General features: G+C 40.4%; 1 protein-coding gene across 7 annotated transcripts; it reads left to right on the plus strand.

Annotated features, from left to right (window-relative positions):
* Positions 1-2,466: 2,466 nt before the first annotated feature.
* ZNF800 (zinc finger protein 800) lies at positions 2,467-16,716 on the plus strand. 7 transcript variants are annotated; one of them, XM_075599866.1, is made up of 6 exons: positions 2,467-2,776; positions 7,416-7,514; positions 7,652-7,757; positions 11,449-11,544; positions 12,964-13,107; positions 13,594-16,716. In XM_075599866.1, exons 2-6 carry the CDS (start codon positions 7,464-7,466, stop codon positions 15,330-15,332), a joined length of 2,136 nt encoding a protein of 711 aa, XP_075455981.1. In that variant the 5' UTR covers positions 2,467-2,776; positions 7,416-7,463; the 3' UTR covers positions 15,333-16,716. The 7 variants fall into 7 exon arrangements, with proteins under 7 accessions (XP_075455981.1, XP_075455983.1, XP_075455985.1 ...); XM_075599868.1 differs by having other exon boundaries at positions 7,655-7,757; XM_075599867.1 differs by lacking the exon at positions 2,467-2,776 and adding an exon at positions 2,790-3,164.
* The last annotated feature ends 10,354 nt before the right edge of the window (positions 16,717-27,070 follow it).

Here is a 27,070-nt window from a genome sequence, read left to right on the forward strand (position 1 = left end):
ATATTGCATACATTTCTGAGTGCTTACAGTATGAATTTAGATTTTTGTTCTGTTTTCAGTTTATTTTGCCTCCATACAGGACACCAAAAAGAGATGGATGTGTGTTACAAATCTAGTTCAGGCTTCAACTGTTAACACTTCTGTTTCGTGATATTTAATTTTGAATCCCTGTAAATAAAGATATGTCACCTTTAAAATAGAAAAGCATCATCGGGTCTATATATAAAGGTTGTTTTATTATAGTTTGAGTCATGTACAAAGGCAAAAAAAAAAAGAGAGAGCAAGTTGTTTGGAATTTTTGGGTTTCTTTAGTATTTGTCTCCCTGCTGCAAAACTGGGGCAAAATACAGGAACAGATTTATCAAGATCAATGAGTTTTTCTCTGAAATCTGTAGTATTTTCCCACTAGTTTTGTTGTTAGGGAACGTTGATAAATAGCATTGTGGATGTTCTTCTAATGCAGCTAACTAAAATGTTTGGCCATCATTTTAAACCAAAGTTTGTATGCTCAGGGGGTTATGAAACAAGGCAATCCTATTAAGGGGGGGGGGGGGGAGTTTACTTCCACCAGTCTTGTAGCTGGGAGATTTTAAAACATTAATCCACGAGTCTCTCAGTTTCTACTGTGCATGCAAAAATCAACGCGTTTTATGCAAATTGTGGGGGCAGTCCACAATACAAAAATAACTTCATTTATAGTGAAAGTTTTTGTTTGCTACTGTAGCCATGCCATCTATGGCTACTAACCTGCCCTACTCCTGGCACAATCAGGCTGCCAGTAGTCAATATGGGTTTCCCCACCCACTCACTGAAGCTGCACTTCAGTGACAGTGGGAGGCGGTGACAACCGGCCTGAGCATGTCCAATCATGGAACAGACCTGGTGCCCTCCTCCTAGCTGTACTTAAGGGCAGTGCCTCTACCTACTTGAGAGGGGCAGGTCACACAGCCAAGAGCCTAATTATTGAGCCTTCTCTGGTCCTCTTCCCCTCGGGGAAGAGTGAGTGTGTACCATACCTATGCCCCTGCTGGAGGGGCAAGGAAGAGCTGGGACTGCTGCGGGTGCCCTTGGCCCGTAGTGAAGGTCCAGGGACCATTCTTCAGCGAGTAGCTGACAGTTGCTACATTGGGTCGTGTACTGTGCTGGACAGAGTAAGATAATAAACCATTCCTGTTATTATACCTCCGGCCTGGTGTGTGATATTACTGGGGAGAGAGGTAATTGTTCTACCATGGGAGATCACCTTCAGTTCCCTGGAGTCTACGGCAGATGGAGGCGCTGCACCGCTAAAGAACCATGTGGGTAATGTACCCCAGAAATCTGATCCTGTGTCCCCACTACCATCTACAGTCAGCTCAGCCCTCCTGTTACCAGCAGGTATCATGCACCACACACGTAGTAATGGCCAAATCGCCCACTGGGAAGGGGAAACACTGTTACACTACAAAAAAATACTTTGGATTACTCTTTACCACCAGGTTTAGCTGGTCAGAAATCAGAGCATATGCCTCATGTTGTTTTGATTAACAATCAATCTGATTAAAAGGAAGATATCTTAAAAACACTGGGCAAACTTGGATCAAAAACAATAAATTGGCAGACTGCTTTTTTGTGATATGCTTTTAGTGTGCTTTATTTTCATAACTATTTGCTTTAGTGAAATCAGGGAAGTTTGCTATTAGTTACTTGAGTGTCGACCTCTAATTTAGATTATAACCTTACAGTTGATTGCACAAAACAGCAAAATAAAAAGTGCAATACAACAGAGAATGTGTTAATATGGTATTGGTAAACAGGAAATTAAATACTAGTAGACTATTACTAATTATTCCAGTTCATCCAGGCTGGAAAAGTTTTAGAAGATTACGATCACTTAATAGTCTCTCCCTCCCTTCTTGCTTGTTGGCTTCCAGAACACCAGCAGTACCGCCCTGTTTCCATCTGCTTATTAAAACCTCTGCAACAGGTGCTAGTTAGTTTGCAAACATTCATCGCCAGTGGGTGACTGAATTGGTTTCTATTTGGCACGTCCTGCCAATGCGAGGAAATATGCTGTACACAATGTGCACACATGAATTCGCGTTTGTAGTTTAGACACGAGAGCGGTTTTGTACTAGGCTAAATGGTTCTTCATAGTAACTTTTTCTGCCTTCTATTTGCACAGGGAGCAGAAGTGTGCAGAAGTGTAGATACTCCGCGCAGAATAAAAAATAAATAAACAGCAGCCATGGCAGGTATTTCCATTATTTAGTACGACTCTGGGAATTTGTTAGCGCCGCCCATCAGTCCTAGGACACAAAAAAAGGATGAGGATTGTTCTCGATATGCGCTTAAGCCATGGCAGTAGCAGTGGCTCCAGACGCTCACGAAGCCGCCACTTCCTCTGTTGGAGGGGGTGTGAGTGGCAAGAGCGCGGCTCGGGCGCGCTATATATAGGGAGGACGTGCAGTGCGGCGCGTCCTCGCGTCCCCCCCTCGGCTGAATCCGCGCTCGGAGACAGTTGACCCAGCGCATGGTCTCGCGCGAGGCCTCGAGGAGCTGCGCGTTTTGGTTTTAAAACCTTTCTTTTTTTTTTTTTCCGGGAGTCCGAAGCGAACGGGCCCCCCGCGTGCGCTCCTCCTGCTCGGGCGCTGGTTGATGACGCGCTGTCTCCGTCTCCTCCCCCCTCCCGGGCTTGTTGAGAGTGGGGCCAGTGCGCACGGTGAGAGCGCGTCTGTCGGTGGCTTGTCTCGGTCCGGTGTGAGCCATGATTAGGAGCTTGGCTGCCGAGCCCGAGGTAAAGAGAGAATAACCATATTAACAAGTCGGAAAGTTGTTAGTCTGTTCTCTCTCTCCCTGTGTCTGGACTGAGCTGCGCCCGATGCGCCCCAGTGTCTCACCGCCTGCGTGTGGCCTTCTCCCTCCAGACGGTCACCCAGACACCAGCCGTCACTCTCCCTCCACCATCCTTCTGTTCGGAGGAAGCCCTGACCCCTCTCTCTCCCCCCCCCCGCCGCCGCCATGCCCTCGCTTCATCCCACTGATCATGGCACCTTTTGGGTTCCCCGCAGACTGTGCCACCTCTTACACAGGGGGGGCGAAAGTAGACCCTGAGCAGGGGCCGCCGGGGAGCCAATGGTGTTTGGTGTTAGCTGGAACACGAGCAGGGATCCTTGTTTAATGCAGTGAGTGTATATGATGGTGGTGTTGGAAAGGGCCGGGGCGCAGCGCTCCAGCTCTCTGTGTGCGCAATTGTCCGGGTATCTGGGAGCGCATGATCTGGTCTCGGCACCAACAGCTCACCCTGCGAGGGAGGGGGGAACCAATTCAACTGCACCCTAGCACGGGGAGGGCGCTGATCTGGCCATTTGGTTTTAAACGTTTCAGGCAGTTTTAGGAGGAACAATAACATTTTGGGTGCGTTTGAAGGTACATAAAGAAGAGATGGTATTGTGGATTTTTTATTGTGGGGGAAAAGGGGGAAGTTAGGTTATTTTGCGAGGCTGGTTGCTATGTAATGTGTAAGTCTCGCTGAAGGCACATGGGGTTCTTGAAATTTAAGAGGTTATTCAGTTGCAGCTGTAGACATGTATTGATGGTAGAAAAAGGGCATAGGGGCTGAAAACAATATTCATGGGTGCTTGATTTTTTTTGCAGCATTATCAATTGGATTATGCCCAAAATTATATTTCTAAGCTTACGAAAAATATTATTTTTTTGACTTGTGTGAAATAACAAAGTAATGAAAACTTTATGCAGACCCTGGTATCTGAATAATCGATGAGCACTGTAGGGCTTAAGATGTGAGAAAATAAGATTGGATGACAAGTAGGGATATTTGGCAATTGATGGTAATTTGGAGAAAATGTGCACATTGCCATTGGGTGAGTGGTGGCCTTTCTGCTTTTAGATAAATAATTGTTGTATGATTAAGTGTAGCATGGATACATGAATTTGTGAACACTGGACATTATTTCATCTTGTAACCTCTCCAAAATGATTCTGAATATAATCTGGGTTCTGAAAGAGGCTGCAGTATATTTTTATTACCACAGAGGTGTTTAGCACAGTCACTACAACAGCTTTGTGTGTCTAGGATTATGTGAAAACATGCTGCCTTTTTCCCTCCAATAGTTGTTTTATGGTCTCCCTTATGTACAACAGCTGTGTATATTTGTTAATCTGGTTGCATGAAAGGTGTCACAGCTTGCATTGTATTTGTGATGGTGGAATGTCGAGCTTCTCAATGGAAACACTTATTTCCTATGCTTGCAAGTTTACTGCTTCCATGGATTCTGATGAACCATAACAGCTAGTGCTAAAGTTTCACATTTGTATACATTATACCCCCAAATAGGGGCATAGGTTAAACTTGATGGACGTATGTCTTTTTTCAACCTTATCTACTATGTAACTATGTAAATTGGTCCTTGATGTGTAGTGCAAGTCAGTGTGTTTTTATTTTTATTTTTTTTAACTTGTAATAATCCTACAGTACGCTTTGCATTCACATGTTGACAAATGCATCAGTTGTCAAACTTGGTTTGACTGCAGATAATCTGTGAATCGATCTTACAAAATGGACCAGCGGAGCACCATTGCAGCTTTAAGTAGTAAAAAGCCTAAAATAAATGCTTGATATCTTTTTCCTCTCTGGGGCTAGCTATCTTTAACTTTCCAGTGTTCTAGATTACCTGACTATTATTTCTTTTGAGACAACACCGTTCATTCCTCCTCCTTTTCTTGATGTGGTTCACAATGAGGATACTTTGTGAGCTGCTGGAAGAGGTTGGTTTCTAATAAACTTTGATGCATTTCAAAATCCTAATACCAGAAACTGCATAATCCAAGATAACTTCCTCTAAAGAAAAACGACGCATGTTTTTTTTGTTTTTGTTTTTTTTTTTAAATCTTAATTCAGTGTAGTATACATGAGCAATTTTCAAAATACTGAGTTTACATTTTATCATGGGCATATCCTGCCATAATAATTATCTGAATCCATGCTATAAGTATTACATGTGCTCCTACCACCTGTATCCTTATCTTCTCAGTGGGCAGCCCTCTTTGATGTGCAATGCCATTTGTGTCTGGTTATGGAGATAAAAGGTGGTATGCTGCACACCAATAATAACTTTATACATACAGTTTAGGTGCTGCTGTTCAAGGAGTACCTGTCAAAGACATCCAGATATGAGCAAAAGAAAGTGGATCCAACGCACTACAAATTTGATGAATAAGTAAATTTATTTGTGCCACACAACGTTTCGACCGTAAATGGTCTTTCAAGTGACTAGGCATGCCTAGTCACTTGAAAAAGACCATTTACGGTCGAAACGTTGTGTGGCACAAATAAATGTACTTATTCATCAAATCCGTAGCGCATTGGATCCACTCTTTTGATTATGGATATAGCAGAACGCTGATCATTAATCTACCTTATGTCTTGAACTGTAGCAAGGAAGACTGTTTTGTTCCTATGTGGAAGAAGCAGGAATGACTAATAATTTTAAATGCACTTTGGCCTTCTAGTGTCATATATTACTTTGCAAATTCAAATTGGCTGCATCCAGGCTTCAGAGAAAGATGGATATCAATCTTTTATGATCAATTTAAAATTTCCAGTGTACATACAGTTGTGTGAAAAATAAAGAACACCCTCTTTGAACTCTATGGTTTTACATATCAGGACATCATAACAATCATCTGCTCCTTAGCAGGTCTTAAAATTAGGTAAATACAACCTCAGATGAACAACTGGAAGACATGATCTAAGCAGCAATTATTATTTTTTTTTTATAAATGTATTCAATCCGCAGAATCCTCTGGAGCTGAACCACTCAATTTTCTGCTCTGGGGACCCCCTGGTTTATTTTTTTAGATGGTTTTAGGTGCCAGTGTTACCCTCTTCCTCCAAACTGCAGGTCAAAAGGAAGCCACAACGTATGACGTTGCGATTTGCTGGTGGACAACTGCAGATTCCACATTTAAATAACGAGGAAGTGTACAGGTACCTAAAACAAAGTATATCAGGAACCAGTGTGTTCCTGGAGCTCAAAGCCACACAGTATAAACTCAAAAAATATATAGCTTTCAATTTTGGATGGTATTGCTGCTTTAAGAACTGACAACTGGAAAGGTCATTTTTTTATTTTCTTTATCATGTATTGTCCAAGGATCATTTGGGAGGGGGGGAGATTTTATAGAGGGCTTAATTTGCACTTCTGCGAGTTTGTCTTCAATCTAAGGAGTTGAGCTCTGTTTAACTGATAATGTGATCATAAACTCATGGTTTAATACAACTTTTTGAAGTATTTATAACTCGGGCTTTATATTTTCTTGTTTGATTTATTCTCCACATTACACTTAAATGGGAAAACCATGAAATGTAGAAAGTAAAGCATTTCGTCATGGCATCCCCTTCCCCATTGTTACCAGATAGTGTATATAAAATGGCAGGCACATTTGCAGATGACTTGGTTGTTTCTGTCCCTTGTCGAACTTTTCTCAAATGGTCTTGCTCGGCATACAGTTGTTGAAGTTTGAGACTACTGTATATAATGGCTGTTAAGAGTTTTTCATACTACTCTATTTCAATGATAGTTTATTAAAGCCGCCCAATTGTTGGAGAGCCTTTGTATGAGCTGCCTGTTTTAAGGCTGAATGTCCTTGTTAGTTGTCTATATTTTTACTATAATCCTCAACACTGTATTTTAAATTTGTTATTAGCCATATATTCTGGTTGCACTAGTTCCCTTGTGCAGGAAACGGTATGAAATGGAGACCTTCATGCTGCTTTATAACACCATACTTGGTTGTTCATGCACTTGCCTGGTATTCTTCCCTCAACTGTGCATGGCCTCCAAGCAAATGTATTATAGATGTTCCTTGGCATTTGTTTTAATGTGTGGAATATGCCTCTTCGATCTAAAGTTGAAAAGCTATTAAGCCGTTCTTGAATTTCATAGGTGGGAGCTTTTAATTTATTAAAACTCTAGTCTGACTGCTGCTTGAAATAAAGCCAACTCTAAGCTGCTCTTCCAGCTATGCAAAAAGTTCATGAGTAGCCCAGTTTCTTATGATGTATCCGATTTTTTTAATTATTTTTTTTTGCACCCATGCATCTCAAGTTAAGATAAAGTTCTGACCTTTTATGAAAGACATGATGTACTGTTTAACATTTCAAGAAATTTGAACCATTTCTGTACTGTATTTACAGTGATATTTTAATGCTCGGGTAATTTCTATTCTGAACAATAGTTATTCTTTGTGGTAAAAATTGTAAAAACCATCAAAGTAATGGTTAACAAATATGCTCTTTAGAGATTTATTGATTCATACTTTGCCATTAAAGATCCATTTGAACCACTCTTGGTAAATACTACAGCATTTTTTGTTTTCTTGGTGTTTACATAAAATATACTTTTATCTTCCAGTCTGACGCAGCAAGTATAGTAATACTGGCTTTGCCTTAAATTAAAACCATGGAAAAAAATTGCAATACACATCGGAAGACACGCTTTATGCGCAATAAGGTATTCTCCAAATGTATCTTTATTTAAATGCATCCCTGCATGTTACTGTTCAAAACGCATGGTATACTTGTGTGTCGTTATGTCAATAACATTAAATGTGGCCAGTCACCAATGTAAAGTGTTTGATTTTTTTTCAGCAGAGCAACAATGACATGGATGCCGAAGACACTAGATTGCACACAGCGAGAATGCCTGTGAGGGACAAGTGTTGTCAGACTGACCACTATGGCTGCTGTGAACCAGGTAGATGTGTTCCTCTTCTGCGTCAGACATATTTGGTGGTATTTTATTTAATTCTTTGCAGTAAAACTTCTTGTAACATTGATTGTTCAGTTCTCTGTAATTTAAATTTTTATTTTACTTATTGATGGCAAGTATTTGATATAGACTTGCCTCTGAAACATTGAGGCGAGCAGAAAAAGCGCGTGTATATATATATATATATATATATATATATTAGTGTTCGACAAACCTATACATTTGCTCGCCCCGGGCGAGTAAATATTGGCCCAAGCAGCACAAGTTTGGTACTAGGTGGCGAGTAGAGTTTTTGGTGATTTGTCAACGTGTGTGTGTATATGTATATATGTATATATGTATATATGTATATATGTATATATGTGTATGTGTATGTATAATCAACTTTCCTTAGAAATAGTGTTTTTACCCCACACTGGGGCTTATGCAGAGAGCAACGCGAGTTACAGGGAAAACGGCAATAAAATAGCCACTGAATTGCCGTAAATTATGGCCGTATGCAGGAACCTGCGTTACCTCCTTTCATAGAAGTTTTGTAACGGCGGCGAAAATCAGCAACTTGCCAGCTTTTGGTGGAGACCTGAAACTCGCCATAGTATGCCACATAGTGGCGCGTTCAAGCGCTTCGGTCCTACTGGAATTCCACGCTATATCAACATGGCGAGTTACAGGTTCTCGCCACGTGTTTAGCGAATTTTAAACTTCTGAAAACTGTTCTGGCGGATTTTATAAATCGCGCCATGTTCTCGGGAGGAAAAGGTTTTGTGCCGAGTTTTTTGGCCAGAAGATGGCGCAATTTCCATTTCTATCCTCTCTGCATAAGCCTCACTGTTATTTATGAAGGTAATAAAATGCTTTAGAAACTCAAATCTAATGCTACAAAGTTTTTTACGGTTTCCTCCTTGTTGGCGGCCCAATAGCTAGCCAAAACTGATGACGTCATGGCTTGCTATTGGCCTCAGGTTGGGAGCAGGGGCCCCCCAGAGCTGAAATGAATGCGGTTCAGCTCCGGAAACACCCTGCTGTCATCAAATGTAAGGCCGTGCGTATAGTGCCCGCGACGTCGCCCAAAAACAAATACATTGCCGCCGCTGCGTGCACCTATAGTAAGACGTCGCGTCACCAAATTTGGAAGCTGGCAATATTTGATTTTTCATGGGCTGTCGCCTCATGTGACAGCCCCTGAACCAATCAAATGCCAGACAGCCTGCGACGCTGCCGGAAAGCGAAATATAACTTTCTCTCGCCGTCCCGTCGCGGGAACTATACGCACGGCCTAAAAAAGAAATATGAAGGGAAAAAAACAGTCATGGATTGCCGCTCTAATACTTGGTGTGTTTCTTAACGTATCTCTTTAAAGCAATGTCCTTGAAGGTCCTTTCTTTTAATTTGCAGCTCAAACATTTTATAGGTTAGTGGGTATTGCACCAATAGATGATGGGAGTTAACGTCTGAAAAGCATTATTTGTAGGTTGTGGCTTTTATTTTTTAATTAGGGCTTTTCAACATACATTCACACCATGCACCCCAAACATTGTAAGGTTTTTCATCTGATTGTTAAAATTAGGTCATCAATCATCTAAAATGACCTATGCCAAAATCCCCATCACGTTTATGCTCCTCAAATCAAATGTCACACCTACTTCCTCATTTAATTTTTTTTTTTTTTTTATCAGAAAGAATTGTACAGTATGTTATTTATTTGAAGCAGTGTGTCTGGAGATGAACCTTGTTCATTTCAACTCCGGGGACCCCCTGCTTCCAGTGATGCTTACCTCCTGAAGGGGGTGCCGGTATCTCCCTACAGTTTAAAGCTCCCGTGTCACATGGGCCAATAGGAGGCCATCAATGGGTGACGTCATGGCTTCCTATTGGCCCGGAGGGCGCAGGAGCTTTTAAAATCTGCCACAATGTTAACCCTGGGCCGCTACCGGCACCTAATATGTAGGTATGAATCTTTGGAAGCAGGGGGTCCCCAGAGCTGAAATTAATGGGGTTAAACTCCACAGCCCCCTGCATCAATCCTAATATTAAAAATAATGAAGGGGAAAAAAACCAGCATGAATTGCCTCTTCAAACCTAACATTTGTCTAAATTATTTTACATTTTATCACTCTAAATCACTTTCCATAATCTTGATAGCTGCTTTTCTTGGAACAGTTTTGTGAAAATGATTTAAGGAGGCAATTCCTCTTTCACCCTCCACACCTTTTTTGTTACTTTTACAATGATCTGAACTGGGGCATACCCAGAGCTTAAACAGAGGAACTCAAACTGCAGACATCGGTACTGGCTCTTTTAGATCACTTTTCCACCACTTCTTTTTGTACCCCCAGAAGATATAAATGTTTTTATGTAAATATCATAAAGATTCGTAACTAAATTGGTGCTTGCTTATCAAACCGTCAAAGTATTTTTAAATATAGAGTAACAGTGACTGCACTTTTTTTAAATTTTTTTATTTCTAAGCACATCTTAGATCAGTGAAAAGTTGCTTATGAGAAATGTCTTCACTGCTGAAGAGGAAATGATTATTGAGCACATTTCTTATGGTACAGGTGGTTTCCTGTTTTGTTTTTTAAATTTAAGTAATGATTATACTGCTTCTTAATTGTCAGATGTACATGTCTGCTCAGCTGTGAAAACCTGTCTCCTTTCTCCGTGTCATTCCACTCCTGCACTGGTGTCAAGACCGTTTCCTCTAGTTTTGTTCTTCATGTGAAATTTCCCGTCTTTGCAACGTCACTCCCCCTTACACTTCACATGTAAGGGTGCTTTAATACCTTTTTTTCAAAGCAGCCTATCCATTATATTTCTGATATCTTGACACCTTTTGTTTCCACCCATCACCCAATTTCATAAGCTTTCTGCGTCTTGGTTTACAGTGAGCAGAACAGCACAAGCTTTTCCTCGATTTTTATCTTAATTTTGTACTCTTCCTTCTTTGTGTTTAATGTAAAGTTGTTGTGGTTTTTTTGGTTTGATCTTTTGTAATAAATTTAAGCTGCCGAATAATGTGGTGTCTTGTATATATGAGCAAAGCAGGAGACAAGCAAATGGTCTTATTCAGAAAGCTTTAATGTGCCATATAATCAGACGTTTCGGTAGTGCAACGCTACCTTTTACAAGGTGAGGTCCCTTACCTTTTACAAGGTAGCGTTGTACTACTGAAACGTCGGATTATACGGCACATTAAAGCTTTCTGAATAAGACCGTGTGCCTGCCTCCTGCTTTGCTGATTAGCTTCCTCCAGGGACATGTGGACCTCCCTGGGCCCGGTGCACCGGCGGCTAAGTACCCCTCTTCTTCTTACTACATGTATTGAGTGCATGCATCACTCTCTTGCATTTTTGTATATATGAGAACAGTCGCAATAGGTTATATAGCTGTCAATATAGGATAAGTATCTGTTCTGAATTTAGTATAGGTTGAACTTGGACATGTCTTTTTTTCAACCTCCTCTACTATGTAACTATATAATAGCTAAGGGACAGTGTGCCAGATTAGTCAAGCGCTAATTCATGTCAGTGCCTTAGATCAAACGTTCAACTCCCTTTGTCTTGAATAGGAGTTAAGACCAGAACTGGTGTGCTAACCCCGTGCCTATGTTTGTTTGAACCTGCCCCAATGTTCAAATATGGCATCACTGTTTTAGCGCATAATTCTATCGTTGCAGTTCAATTATTGGAGCCTGGAGACCCACCTCTATTACAGCAGCAGGTGCAGACTTCAAAATCTGGTATCCAGCAAATTATTGAGTGTTTTCGGTCAGGTATGACACTTTTTTTATGTAGTTGCTGCTGACATTTTTATAGATCTGAATGTGAGCCATGATTAAAAAAAAAAAAGTATTGTGAGAAGATACACAAGCTCTCTTGGTGGGCGAAAAGGCTGCCTAAGCAGTTCTTGTGTACTGTGCACCTGACAATCCGTCAGTTGATTTGCAGACACTTCTGATTGAAAGTGTGCCTTGTTTTTTATTAATTTTAATATTTTTCCTCCATGATTAGAAAGTCAATATGAAATGAATGTTGACTTTGTTTGCGCATTGTGTTAGTAGCAGAAATTCATCAATTTTTATTTTGCTGTTATCACAACCCTTAACATAGAATTGGTGGTATGCATCCCTCAATGTTGGTTTACAATCTCATTTTGGGGCTTGAAGCCCAGGAAGATCGACTTCCCCACGGTCATATAAAACAGACTATGAGCCAGGTTTGCTTACTTCAGTGTTCCAGACTCCTCCTTTTCTTCGACAGCCCAAGTACTGTAGTTAATAAAATACTAGTTGCTGTAACATTTGCAGAACAATATTCAATTACTGTACTTTATATTTCTCCTTTGCTGCACTATATCCAAAAGATTTAGCAAGATTGTATGTTGGCAAGAGAATAACGGGCACTAGTCTTTTTCAGCACAAACCTACTGTATGTGGAGGGGATGAAATAAAATGTTGGTCTTGTGCGACGCTATAGTGGACAGTACTGTATTGAAGTTTAATTTGTCTTGATGAATGGCATGCAGACCATTTTAGTCCTGTGATATCCCTACCTGAGTAATGTGTATTTTAATAGGGTGGGATTGCAGTGAGACCTGTATGGTCAAGGAGTTGCGCACCAGATTACAGAAACTAATGTTAAAACATGAAATTTGTAAGAGCTATGAGTTTGAGGTATTTAAACAGTTGTTTCAGTACCCCAGTTATAAGGTATAACAAAAAGGTAAATTGGGGAGTGAAAATCACTCAATGCCTCCCCCCCACCCCTTCCCCTCCACCTCTTCCCCTCCACCTTTCCAACCTAACTTGTTTTAATTGTTACCTGGCATTCAGACCATCTTTTTGAAAGATCGGAATTGTACAGCAGAGTTGTGGGAGATAAAAATTACTTGTAGGTGGACGTGCTATTCTGTCTGCTGATTTTGTTTGTGGGGTCTTCATTGTTCTTTTGTTTCTTAAGCGTTTGTCAGTTCAAGTAAGATTACAGCAGTAGTCCCTCACTACTTTAATCAAGAAAACTGACATGGAACTTTCATTTTATAAGGACTTTGTAAGGTGTATATACATGTATAATTAGTATAAAGATATGTTTAGTCATTGTATGTGTGCAATTTTGAGCAACATTAGAGTTTTCACTGCGCTTATACTCCTAACTTTATTTTTTTTTATTTTTATTTTTTTTCTCCTTTCCAGGCACTAAACAGCTTAAACACATGTTGTTAAAAGAAGTGGATACAATATTTGAATGCAAATCATGCCGCAGTCTTTTCAGAGGGCTACCAAATCTAGTCACTCACAAACAATTCTACTGCTTTTCTAAACTCCGCATGGATGAAAGTACGTTGTTTACATAAATGTCTGTCTACTATGTGGGGACTGGTCCTTTAGCCTACTCTACACCTAATATTATTATTGTTTATTTGTAAATCCCCAACATGTCCCACAGCGCATTACAATGGGGGTACTGTGTTATGAAATAGTTTTGCATACAAATGTAAACGGCTTCATTGTCCCCTTTTGTGTGTCAAGGTGGGATATTTTGGGATATTCTGCACCAACATTGCAATTGAATGTAATGTAAACTCTGATTCTGGGTTATAACTGGATATGTTTTTTTGTTTTCTGGGGGAACAGTCATGTTACATCTGTGGTTATAGCAGGTTGTTTTTATTTTGACCACCAACTCGTTTTCCAGTGATGAACATTTAAACCTATGTACATATGTAAAGCAATATCCATTCATTTTGATCTAGAATATGTATGTTTGTGCCTTTTTTTGTTTGTTTGTTTTTTTACTTGAGTTTTTTTTTTTTTTTTTTTTAGATCCACCAAATGAAAATGATAAACAAAGCAAAGCCATAAAAGATCTCCTGGAAGCGATTTATCCAAGAGTCGATAAACCAGAATATGTCATTAAACTAGAGCCTATTCAGACCAATCAAAATGCTGTTTTCCAGTATGTTACACCCATTGATGACACAATTACCATTGACAGTGTTGATAAAAGCAATGCAGATGATCCAGTTGAAATACAAGTAGAAACAATCCCTGCACAATCAAAGCCGGTTTTGACTCCAGAAATAGAAGTTGTAGAGCCAGCTTCTACAGAGTGTGATAAAAAGGAAGTTGCTTCCAGTATTTCAGCTGAAGTTGAACAACCACAGGTATCTAGTCCTGTGGCAAAACTTGTTAAAGGATCTGTTAATGGTCATCCATTTTCTTGTCGTGTTTGCAAGAAAGATTTTAACTGTAGGCGAAGTATACGTCGGCACATTAAAAAGGTGCACAAGAAAAAGTTGGAGGAGATAAAAAAATTCATTGAAACACGACGAAAACAAAGTCTGTGTTCTGCAAAAGGGCACAATAGAGTGATTTATACAACATCAAGCACAAGCTGTCACATGTGTCAAAAATCCTTTGCTACAAAAGCCAATGTAAGGAGGCATATTGATGAAGTTCATAAAGGACTGAGAAGGGATTCCATCACCCCTGAAACTCCTACAAAGCATGTGAAAAACGTGACACTGGAGACTGCGTCTCCTAAAAAACCATTAAAGACTGTGTCTCCTAAAAAATCAATAAAGACTGTGTCTCGTACACAGAAGTCATCTGTAAAGTCTGACTTCAGTTTACGTTCATGTAAATGTCCGCATTGCAAGAGACGATATAGCTCCCAATTTCTGCTTAAAAAGCATGTACAAATAGTACACAAGACTACTCTTTCTGGAATGGATGCCAAGCGACATAAAAGACCTAATACTGCTGCTAGCACAGATGGGAAAGTAAAAGTTGAAAACCCAAACTCGGCAAACTCTTCACCCTCTTCTGCTGCTAATTTACCCCAGAGTGAACTAAAAGGGACAAATCATTCAAATGGAAAAAAGAACACACAGGCAGCACAGAAAAGTAAAGTTAAACCTGACGCCGATTCAACAAAGTTGTCTAGTCCGTCTGTTGCAGTCAAACAGAAAAAATACAGGAAGACTAAACTCTCAGCCGGCTTTGACTTTAAGCAGCTTTACTGTAAACTCTGTAAACGACAGTTTACGTCTAAGCAGAATCTAACAAAACACATTGAGTTGCATACAGATGGAAATAACATCTTTGTGAAATTTTACAGGTGCCCTCTGTGTAATTATGAGACGCGTCGGAAGCGTGATGTAATTAGGCACATAACTGTTGTGCATAAAAGATCATCACGAGCTCTAGTAAAAATAACCGCAAATTTGGAAACTAGGGCAATAAAAAAGCCTATTGAATTTGTGCTCTGTAAGGTGACAAAAAGGGGCCCCCAAAAGGACAAAACAAAACTGGTTAGTTCAAAACAGGATGATGAGACTTCTGTATCTCCCAGCAAAAAGTATGATGGATCTGAGACTGGCCTTGAGGTTAAAGTCACCAAAAACTTCTCGCTTCATAAATATAATAAGTGCGGCAAGGCTTTTGCGAAAAAGACTGATTTGGATCAACATAAAAAAGACCACAAGGCCAACTCAACCAGTTCTCCTGTGGAAACTAAAACCAAAGGAAGAAGTACAAGGTCTAAAACTCTTGTGTGGTGAAAGTGCTTTATTTCATCACAATTGAAACCATTTATTTGAAGGAGAAATCTTTTTGAAGTCCATCTGTACCTTTTTTATCAGGTGGTGAACAAAACCTCCTAGAGGACATGAGCACAATCTGTTACCTCCTTGGAGGTGTAACAGTTTTAATGGCTTGAGTTCCCCCTTCCTTCTCTCTTGTATTTTGGCCTTTTATGCATGCTGCTAAACAAAGAAGTTTGGTCGCAGGATATGTTTTTTATTTTCCATATATTGTACAAAATGAAGTTAGAACTTTTTTTAGTAGAAATATTCAATAGTTTTATGAACTTTGCCTAATTGTAATTCTGGTTCATAGGCACAGCTGTCTGGCTGCCTCATATGAAGAATGACATGTAGAAAAACTAAATATTATTTTGTTACCATTTCATCCATTATAGAATGAAAATATGACATTACACTTGCAGGACATGCAAACAGAGCTGCCCTAAAACTGCACAGAACCATAGGAATGATATTAGCTGAAAAACAGGATGACATTTTTGCAGTTAATTTGTCAGCAAAAACTCATTCGTAGTTTTGTTTTGTTTTTTGGTTTGTTTTTTTTTTGCCTGATGGGTTTTGTTTAAAAAAAAAATAGAAAAAAATCTGTTCCGTACCTTGTTACAGAACAATAGTTTTGCTACCAGGGTGAATGCTTTGTAAGCACATATAAATAAATGAAGCCAAAATAATTTTATTTTGGAAATGTTTTAAGATCACACCTCTAAATCGGCAATGGTAAATGAGTTGGGCCCACATAAGGACACAAACTGACAGACTAGGTACACCACTTTAATGCAGAACTCGTTCTTATCCTCTGCTTGGGTATAAACATGGAGCTTCTAAAGTACAGTACAAGTCAGTATGGTTAGTGTCACTACCCTGTTCAGTTATTTATATTCAAGATTCCCACCGGATGGTACTGTAAGTGCATTGCAAACCTTCTGATAAATGAGTTGCATAGGAAGTGTGTCTCACTAAAACTATTGCCTTTTGTTGCTCGCTTATTTTTCACTCTGCATAAAAACATTAGGAAACGGTGTGTTTTTGCAAATGTTGATTTGAATGGATTGAGTCCACGGGACATTTTCCAAGCAGTTTACTGTTGAGCGGGGAGCCTATATCAAGTTGCACAGACTTTATCAATTGCATTGATGAAAGTTGTTGCCTCTGGTGTCAATTTTGCAGATTGGTAAATTTTGACTAGATCAAGGAGAAGCAGAATGCCTGTGGTGACATGGTGGCTGTGGTTTCAGTGCCCTCTGTAAGCAGGGAAAAACAAAGCATATTTAGTGTGTAGCAGAGTTTAAAAAAAAAAAATCAAAAAAATAAAGTTACAAATTCCCCATTAGAAAGCTGCTAACGTTCTGTTTTAAATGAATATATATAATCTGAAGTAAAACAAGGACAGTCAAGTTTTCAAGATTCACAAGTCTGTAATGAATAAGGGGAATATTGCATTATAGTAATGTTCTCCTTCACTATTGGCTTGTTGGATATAGCCATTGTATCCTCTCAGGCATGGCATTAGAAGAGATACAACTGATCCAGGTATACTGAAGACCAGCCCTGAACAGTAATCTGAAGGCTTCTTTCTCTAGTTCCCCTACAGAACAGGGTATGTAGGGGATGAAAAAATCATATCTTAAAATTGTCAAAATGTAGTATACATCTTCAGTAGTGACTTGTAAAGTATCCCTTTTTTCCTCTGCGCGTCAGTACTGATACGTGTATCGAAGTTAATTAAGGCACATGCAAGCTTACACTTGTAAACACTGACCATATTTATTAGACCCATTGCATAATGCTGCAGCTCTATCTAGGATCAAAGTGAATTGGTAACTGTAATGTATTATGCATTTATTTTGTGATTTATTTTATGTAAAAATTGGTGAAGTAATTCTTTAATTTCCTTTCTGAAAAAGTTTGAAACGGTTTCAACCCTAACTTGAAGCTTACTAATCTTTCTCATTCCCCATTCCTTGGTCTGACTAGTAGAAGTACATACACAGGATAATTATTGATGTGTTGACTGCATGATGTAAATGTAAACTAAAATGTCGTTTTTATTTTTTCTAAACCTAAAAATGTCTGCCGCATGAATTCCTACCTTGACTATTCCACTTTTCCCCCCCTTTTTGGGGGTGTCCTGGGGTTCTACATAAAGTAACCTTCCAGTTATTACAAGTGCACTTGCCCTCTTCAAAGCGCTTTTGTCCTTGTGACTGATTAATTATTGCAAAGTCAGATTATTTATACGAATTGGCGAATCAAACCTTCCAGTTGGCCGCCTTGTAAACGTCCACCGAATGCATTCTTCATTGCGATCCTTACACACTCTACCTCTTAAATAATTGCAAGAGGAAGAGCAACAAGAGCTGATTGCTTTCAAGGCTGTCACTAGTTTTTGGTCTCATTGATCCCAGGTAGCACTATACCTTTTATGTGTAATACAAGTCTTTCCTTATTAAAAGTAATAATACATGTGTGGGATGGGTATGTATACACTTATTTTGATGCAACAAATTCATATAAATTAGTATCCTCTCTGCATTTGTTTCAGCTTTTCTTTGTGTTTTACTTTGATGCCTGGAGATGTTTTAACGAAGTCATGAGAAAGTGGAACCTCTGACGCAAATGTATTTGTATTCCTGCCTAGTAGTTTAAATTCATATAGTTTCTTCCCACTATTCAAGACTGACGGTTTTATTTTCCCCAAAATGCTTTCAGGAAGACCTTAAGTACTGATATTTATTTGTTTTAATGCAAATGAAACATTTGTCTGCTACTTTCAATTAATTTGGTCATGTATGGCTAACCATAAAATAAAAACTTGTTGTAGCGTCTTTAACACCCCTGTGTTTTAATTAGAAGTATTGCAAAAAACATTGTTTTAAGAGATGACTGGACAGCCTTCCCGTTATTCTGTAATCAGAATGCAGTGTATTAAACCAGTGACTAATGATTGTTGTCAATGTTCTTTATTGGAGGCACATGCCATTACTCGATAAATGTATTGTATTTGATAGAAAAAAAATCCAAATGGGATTTTTCACAATAGTTGCTAGATGTAGTTTATAGTATGGAGAATGTTTTTTCAAAATATTTTTGCACACATAGTACACACAGCTGTGAAATACGTAGTGAGAAGTGGATATTGTATTGAATGTGCAAGAAATGTACTTTTTTATAGTGCGCAACACTCCTGGTGATTTGATCAGAAAGTGTCTATACACCTCAGGAAATGTTCCTTGTTTCTGTGCGGTCACAAACAAGGGAATAGAGCACAGATGTTTGCAATGTTTAGGGTGTAGACACTGTTTTTTTTATTTTTTTTAATCTGTAGTAATAAAAATATAATTATATAGATAAAATGATCTATGCTTTACCTGGCTCTAGTAAACTTTTTTCTTATAGTCCAATAAGGTACAAGTACAATAAATGCCAGAATTTGTTGAGAGAAAATAAGTGGGAAAATGGTTTTAGAAGTTTGGTCTTACTACAGATTGCAAGGGCTACTGTACATTTGATATGCTCCTTCCCAAAGTGGGAATATCATTTGGTGTTTGTAATTATCATATATAATAGAATGTTTCACCCAGAAAGCAGAACATTTGCTGCAAACACCTTTTTCCTCATCACCCTGGCAGTGGGCACCTTTGGGTTAATCCCTTCTCACTCTAGGTAGTACAGGAAATTGACTTTTGCAGGTAGGCCATATAAAGCCCCTCCCTCTACCTGCACCATAGTCTTTTTCCTGTCCTCAAAGCTAGGATTAGGATTTTTTATTTTCTAAAGGGACTCACCTACTGCACCTTGTGCAGATATCCAGTGACCTCAGCCTCTCTGCCCTGAAGCTCCGGTCGACGCGCCCATGCGGTGGCAAGACGGAGACCCCCTAAGAGTTGTGGGAACCCCAGGAACCCAGTACATCCGTGGGGTGGGGAGCAGCTGCTGCCGCGGGCTGTGGAAGCTTACATGCAAGGAAGCCCCAGTGCCCAACAAAAGGAGGGGGAGCATAGCAGCTGCAGCTGAGAGCCCGTGGAGGCCCAGACTCACCGCATTTGCGTCTGGTACGCTGCGGTAAAAGAACCCCCAGGAGCCCGCTACATCGCGGAGGGGGGAGCAGCCATAGCTGCGAGCCGGGAAAAGGCTCAAATTGACCGCGCTAGCGTCGGGAACGCTGCAGTAGAGGGAACAGTGCACGCGCGCGTCACGTTCCGTCCGGCGGACACATGCACAGACACGCGGGCCGTGCACGAGCACTGTGATGACGTCAGAGAAGCGACGGACACACTGTGTATGTGTGAGTGAGAAACGGCAGCATGGAACGCTCAGCAGGGAGAAGCCAAGTGCTGGAACTGGATTCGAAAATGGAGACACCTAAAAGTTCAGTTCCCAAGACTAGGTGAGTCCTTAGTTTTAGTTCTACATGGGAAAGAGAGATGGGCTATATACATTAGGGTGTATATTTAGTATTTATTTTGTTTTTATAAAATAGTTCGGCGGTTACCCTCCCAGAAGCAGAATCTTCAAAGGGTACGGGGGAATCCCTGCAACATAAAAGGAAGGTTGCTAAGAAAACTAAATGGTGCGCAGCTTGCAAGAAACCAGAATACAGAGAAATGAATCTCCCGAGGGTGCTACAAAAATCCTGAATAGATGGCTGCAATATAGCATCTGGGTGGGACATAAATTATATATAAACCCCCAATGACTGCATTTGAGGAAGACATGGCTCACTATATAACCTCATGAAAATAGACCTGTATTTGATAAAGGGGTGTCTAGTTAAGAAATACGGAAGTGAGCCTACATATGGTAGACCAACCCCATAGATCAGGCTAAAGGAACCCCCAGGTCTATAGGTATAGAGCCCTATGAAAACCTCAAAATAAACACAGTAACATAATGTATAGGGTAAGGAGAATGAGTAAACTCACATGAAATCTCCTTAGAAGTCCACAGTACCCAGTAATGGCGTGCGTCGATCCAGCAAGCAATACAGCATCAAAAAAGAGAAAAAAGATAGCGCACTGCAAAATAATGAGGGACTGGAGGCAAAAAGTAGAAAAATATAAAAATGCTTTAATAAAGATGCATAATAGCCTAAGCTAAGGTGAACAAAAAAGAAAAAGGTATCCCTAACGCGTTTCACGCCATAGGGGCGCTTTATCAAAGGGTGATAAAGCACCCCTATGGCGTGAAACGCGTTAGGGATACCTTCTTTTTTGTTCACCTTAGCTTAGGCTATTATGCATCTTTATTAAAGCATTTTTTATATTTTTCTACTTTTTGCCTCCAGTCCCTCATTATTTTGCAGTGCGCTATCTTTTTCCTCTTTTTTGATGCTGTATTGCAAGAAACCAGCCCTAATAGGGAAGAAATTGTGTGAAGATTGTCTTAAGGCAGCTGCAGGGGATTCCAACGAACAAATGAGCACTTTCCTTGTATTGATGAAGGAGGCAGTTAAACAGAGTGTTGATGCGGCAGTCCAGCAAGCAGTTAACACTGCGCAAAAAAGATCTAGATCCCAAACCAGTCTGGATAAGGGGAAAGGTTTTTCATCAGATGAGTCGGACATTGATTGTTTTCAAGTATCAGAGGGTGAAATGGATTAATCAGGTCAAGATATTCAGGAAGAGGAATCTGAATTTGATGTAGAAATGGTGGATCCACTCATCAAAGCCATGAGGCAGGCATTTGAATTAGAAGATACTGAGGAGTTAACCCACAAGAAAGATAAACTTTTTGGGGCGAGACAAAGAAAAAGTAGAGTCTTTCCTATTCATCAAGTAATTAAAGACCTCATTCAAGTGGAGTTGGTGCGACCAGACGCCAGAGTATTTACGCCTAAAAGGTTTGGAAAGATATATCCATTCCCACAAGAGGAGGTACAATTTTGGGATGTCAGCCCAAAGGTGGATACTGCTATATCCAGAATAGTAAAAAAAGACCACAATCCCAATAGAGGAAGCTGCGTCATTAAAGGATACTATGGATAGGAAGATGGATTACGTATTGAGGAAAGCATACGTTACAGCAGTAACATCCTACAAACCAGCCATAGCAACAACGTCAGCAGCAAGGGCTATGCGAGTGTGGATTGCCAATATAGAAGAGGCAATAGACAAGGGTGTAAAAAGAAGTGCTATTCTTAAGGCACTGTCCGAAGTAAAGTGGGCAACAGACTACATAGCAGAGGCCTCATTGGATGCGGTAAAATTAGCAGCTAAATCTATGGCGCTAGCGGTATCAGCAAGAAGGGCTTTATGGCTCAGACAGTGGATGGCTGACACAGCATCAAAGAACAGCTTATGTGGATTACCATTTGAAGGTGAATTCCTCTTCGGCAAAAAACTGGATGCCTTAATAACAAAAGCATCAGGAGGTAAGAGCACTTTCTTGCCTCAGGAAAACAGGACCAGAAGATTCGGTTTCCAACAGGCTAATAGATACCAGTACAAGGAAGCAAAGGCATATAGACCTGGGAGGTCGTTTCCAAGACAAACAACATGAAGGGGCGGCCAGAACCGGCTTTTTCGTGGCGCCAGAGGAAGAGTATCATTTGCAAAGAACAAGTTCACATGAAGGTCAAAGGGCCCAGCAGTTGCCAGTAGGAGGGCGACTGAAGCAGTTTTCTGCAACATGGGCCAAACAATACAGGACAATTGGGTATTAGAAACCATTCGTCAGGGGTACAGTATAGAATTCAAAGAGATGCCAGGAAGAAATATGGGCCTAATAGCATGGATACAGTCCAAGGAAAAAAGGAAGTCAAATGAATTCGGCGTTAAAGAAGTTATTACAAGCAGAAGTAATAAAGAAGGTACCTCAGGAAGAATTTATTCCAGAATATTTCTAGTAAGGAAACCTACAGGGTATTACAGAGCAATCCTAGACCTAAGAAAGGTAAATTCATTCTTGAAAATAAGAAAATTCAAGATGGTATCACTGAACCTGATTATTCAAGAAGTACAACCAGGAGACTGGATGGTGGCGATAGACTTAAAAGACGCTTATCTACATGTGCCCATAGCAAAGGGACACCAAAGATTTCTAAGGTTTGCAGTAAATCAAGATCATTATCAGTACACAGCACTGCCATTTGGTCTGGCGACTTCCCCCAGGACGTTTACAAAGGTTCTAGCCCCTCTAGTGGCAGAAATGAGAGAGTGGTAGAAATATACCCATACCTGGACGACATCCTGGTAAAATCAAAAAGTCTGTAGAAACTATAACAAGATCAGAAGATGGTCATAACCTTCCTGGAACAGCACGGTTGGTTGATAAACAGAGACAAGAGTCATCTCATGCCTACTCAACTGTTAAGATTTCTGGGGGTAGAATTCGATACGGTAAAAGGAGAAGTGAGACTGCCAGACGCAAAGAGGCAAGACATAGCCATGCAAACAAAGAAGCTGCCAGAACTTCAGCAGAAGAATGCATGAAGCTTCTAGGAAAATTCGCTTCAACATTAAGCGTCACAAAATGGGCAGCACTACATATGAGACCATTACAAAACAATTTTTTGCAACAATGGAACGGGAATCACAAAAACACAAGACAAAGAACCTTGTTACACACCCACACAAAACAGGAATTAAAGTGGTGGGAAGATACCCGAAACCTGGGAAAAGGACAAACACTACACCCAGTACAGTGGGTAAGAATTACAACAGATGCGAGCAACGCAGGTTGAGGTGCCCAAATGGGAGAAACATTGGTGCAAGGAACCTGGACAAACCAGGATAAGCATCTTCCATCAAATCTGCTGGAACTAAAAGCAGTACAAGAGGCCCTAGAAGCTTTCCAAGACCAAATAAATGGTGGCTATATAAAGATAGAATCAGACAACAGGTCAGTTGTCCAGTATATAGCCAAACAAGGAGGAACCAGGAGCAGAAAGCTGATGAACCTCACAGCAGAAATCCTCTTTTGGGCAGACCGCCACTTGTCGAAATTTACAGCCATACATATCCCAGGACTGGAAAATGTCACAGCAGACTTTCTAAGTCGCAACATCATTCACCCAGGAGAATGGGCATTAGACCCACAGGTGTTTCAAGAATTGGTAGAGCGATGGGGTCAGCCAGACATAGATCTCATGGCGACACATCAGAACCGCAAGGTAAGGAACTACTGTGCCAGACAGTTTCATCTAAGCGCACAAAGTACAGATGCTCTACTGTAAGTTTCAAATGGGACTTCAAGTCCCAAGTAGGGACTACCTGTTCACTCCAATTCCCCTAATTCTGAAAGCAATCAGGAAAATCAGGGAAGACCAAGCAGAGGTGATATTTATAGCACCATACTGGCCAAGAAGGCTTTGGTTCACACACTTGGTAAATATGGCAGTAGATACACCATGGCACATACCAGATCGCAAAGGACTGATGCGACAGGGGCCAATATGTCATCCGAACGCCAAACAATGGGCCTTGACGGCATGGTGATTGAGCGAGAAACATTGAGAATGAAGGGTTGTTAAGACAAAACAATCCAGACCCTTTTACAAGCAAGAAAAGGTTCCACATCAAAAGTATACCATAGAATCTGGCTTTGCTTTTGCGATTGGTGTGAAAAAGAAAAACAAAATTTCCTTTCACCTAGAATTGTGTCAATAGTAGAGTTCCTGCTAAAGGGATTTGAGAAAGGTCTCAGTCTTAGTGCAGAAACCTGTACTTTCAATGAGCTATCAGCCTTATTGGAAAGAAATCTGGCAATGGAAAGATTAATCATCAGGTTCTTGCAGGCAGTTAAAAGATTAAGACCTCAAATCAAGAACAGAGTACCGACATGGGACTTGTCTCTAGTATTGGATGTACTAATGGTAGCTCCGTTTGAACCTATACAGGAGATAGGCTTAAAATGGTTATCATGGAAGATGGCGTTTTTGATCGCAATAACCTCAGCAAGGAGAGTGGGAGAACTACAGGCTCTATCAGCCAAGGAACCATTCCTAGTCATACATCAAGACAAGGCAGTGCTCAGACCAGTGCATCAATTCCTGCCAAAGGTTGTATCACAGTTCAATATGAATCAAGAAATTGTGATTCCGTCATTCTGTCCAGAACCAAAGAATAAGAAAGAAGAAAGACTACACAAATTAGACGTGGTAAGATCTCTAAAAGTGTACATGGAAAGGATGCGAGATATCAAAGTCAGACAGACTATTCATCATACCAGAGGGACCAAAGAAAGGTCAAGCAGCATCAAAGACAACAATTTCCCAGTGGATAGTGTCTTGTATTAAAAAAGCTTATGAAAGCAAAGGACAAGATAAACCTTTGAACATTAAAGCTCATTCTACAAGGGCCATGTCTACATCATGGGCATTTAAAGCCCAGGCTACACCGGGACAGATATGCAAAGCGGCAGTCTGGTCCTCATTCAATACATTCTTGAAATACTACAGACTAGACGTACAATCATCAGCTGACGCAAGCTTTGGTCGTAGAGTGTTACAATCTGTAGTGAAATACAGGCATACCCCGCTTTAAGTACACTAACTTTAAGTACACTCGCGAGTAAGTACATATCGCCCAATAGGCAAACGACAGCTCACGCATGCGCCTGTCATCACGTCCTGAACAGCAATACCGGCTCCCTACCTGTACCGAAGCTGTGCGCAAGCGGGGAGACTATAGAGCCTGTTACAAATGCATTATTTTCATCAGTTATGCACGTATATAACGATTGCAGTACAGTACATGCATCGATAAGTGGGAAAAGGTAGTGCTTCACTTTAAGTACATTTTCGCTTTACACACATGGTCCGGTCCCACTGCGTACGTTAATGCGGGGTATGCCTGTAAAGTGTATTAATAAAGGTCAAACTGAAAAAGGCATTAGCTTGTGTTTATTTCTGATGTATCCCTCCCTAAAATTGTCACTGCTTGGGTATGTCCCAAAGGTGCCCACTGCCAGGGTGATCAGGAAAGAAGAAAATTTAAAACAACTTACCGTAATTTTCTTTTCCTGGAACCATGGCAGTGGGCACATAGGCATTAGACATTCATAGGGAGGGTAACTATCGGTTATATTTTTCAGCTATGGAAGAATCGTAAGACTAAGGTGCAGATAGAGGGAGGGGCCTTATATGGCCTACCTGCAAAAGTCTATTTCCTGTCCTACCTAGAGTGAGAAGGGATTAACCCAAAGGTGCCCACTGCCATGGTTCCAGGAAAAGAAAATTACGGTAAGTTGTTTTAAATTTTCTCCTTTCCTTGCATAAAGTAAGCCTATTCCTGGAATCTATGACAAAGGGGTATTCATAGAGCCTACAAATGTGTACACATCTGTTATAAGAACGCAGATTATTGTAAAAGACCAAATATGCCATGCCTTGTCAGCAAAGATGACATTTAATTGGCCTGTTATATAAGTGTTAAGTATGGCTTGAGTGTTTGTAAAGCTGCGCTTATAGAGCCGGCGATAGTGACACTACGGGGCAAAACAAATGCATTGCCGCCGACGCGTGCGCTTATAGTAAGCGCGATGCGACAGAGCGACTGATTGGTCGCGATCGCTGGAAGTAATCTATTATTTGATTTTCCAGCAACTGTCACCTGCACTATGAGCATTGCTCAAGGCCTCGTTCAGGGTGGCGCTGAGCGGGCCCACACTGGACACGTTGCGACAATGCGCGTGGGCGGGTGCACCTGCTCAGCCGCTTGCCGAGCAAGCAAAATTTATTTTGCTGCTCGCAAGGGCGTCACTTGAGCGGTTCGCCCAATGAGGACGAACCAGCTCCGTGACGTCGTGACTGCGCACCTAGCCGGCCAGGAATCGGCCGACCAGGGCGCAGCGCTGGAGTTGAGCGCTGCCTCAGTGCATGCTGATCCTGTCCCTGTACAGGGCAATCAATATCCTTCATCCTCCATTATCTTGATGTAATTTTCTCAATACTTAATGACATTTCTCTGGCCTACATTTTCTTACGCCTTGATTTTATTCTTTGCTATCAGTTTCACTATACAGAACGGAGCAATTTGACGGTCATCATGACAAAGATGTGTACTGGCTACTGACACTGGTTGTATCTTGGCCATTTTTCAAGTTTGAAGGAGCCGTGCACCATCATTGATTTTATTATGACGGCGTTCGATGTTATACAATCCCTTACTATTCTCCTCCTTCAACAAACTAAACCTATTTTTCCAGTTTCCTACATGCACTCTTCCTTTGACATGGTGTGAAGATTGCTGTTACTGTGCCTACCCTCCCTTTTTTTAAATAGGAACCTTCCTCTTCCCCCCCAAAAAAAATATATTAAAAAAAACGATCACTAAAGGCAAAAAAAAGTTTCAAGCGTTTAAAAATTATATAGTTAATCGTGTTTATAAAAGTGGATTTAATGTTTAAAAAAAAAAAAAAAATTATGGCAGGTTAATATGTTTCCTTAGCTGTTGATGGCCTTTATTTCAAGTTAATATCTAACAATATGTCAAATTGCTTTTATCAATCAGGCATTTTAATAATTATTACTACTTTTACATAGATACTGTTGATTTGTTAAAAACAAAATAAAAAAAATCCAACTCCAACATCTGTTAATTTTAAATCATGTTTTTATGATTTGCTATTTATGAATTCAGTTACCTGTCCAGTGACATCTCTCACATTTTTTTATTTGTCTTGCCATCCTTATCTTGGTGACATTTTTTATAGGAGTCTGACAGATTTAATTGGGAAGGATTACATTGAATTTGGAC

Source organism: Ascaphus truei, chromosome 5 (assembly GCF_040206685.1).
Source record: "Ascaphus truei isolate aAscTru1 chromosome 5, aAscTru1.hap1, whole genome shotgun sequence".
NCBI lineage: Eukaryota > Metazoa > Chordata > Amphibia > Anura > Ascaphidae > Ascaphus > Ascaphus truei.

Bases quoted from the DNA above. Each gene is read 5' to 3' on its own strand.
- ZNF800 (XM_075599866.1), top strand. From the start codon at position 7,464: ATGGAAAAAAATTGCAATACACATCGGAAGACACGCTTTATGCGCAAT. The intron at 7,515-7,651 runs GTATTCTCCAAA...ATTTTTTTTCAG, and splicing joins CACGCTTTATGCGCAATAAG to CAGAGCAACAATGACATGGA. The intron at 7,758-11,448 runs GTAGATGTGTTC...CTATCGTTGCAG, and splicing joins CTATGGCTGCTGTGAACCAG to TTCAATTATTGGAGCCTGGA.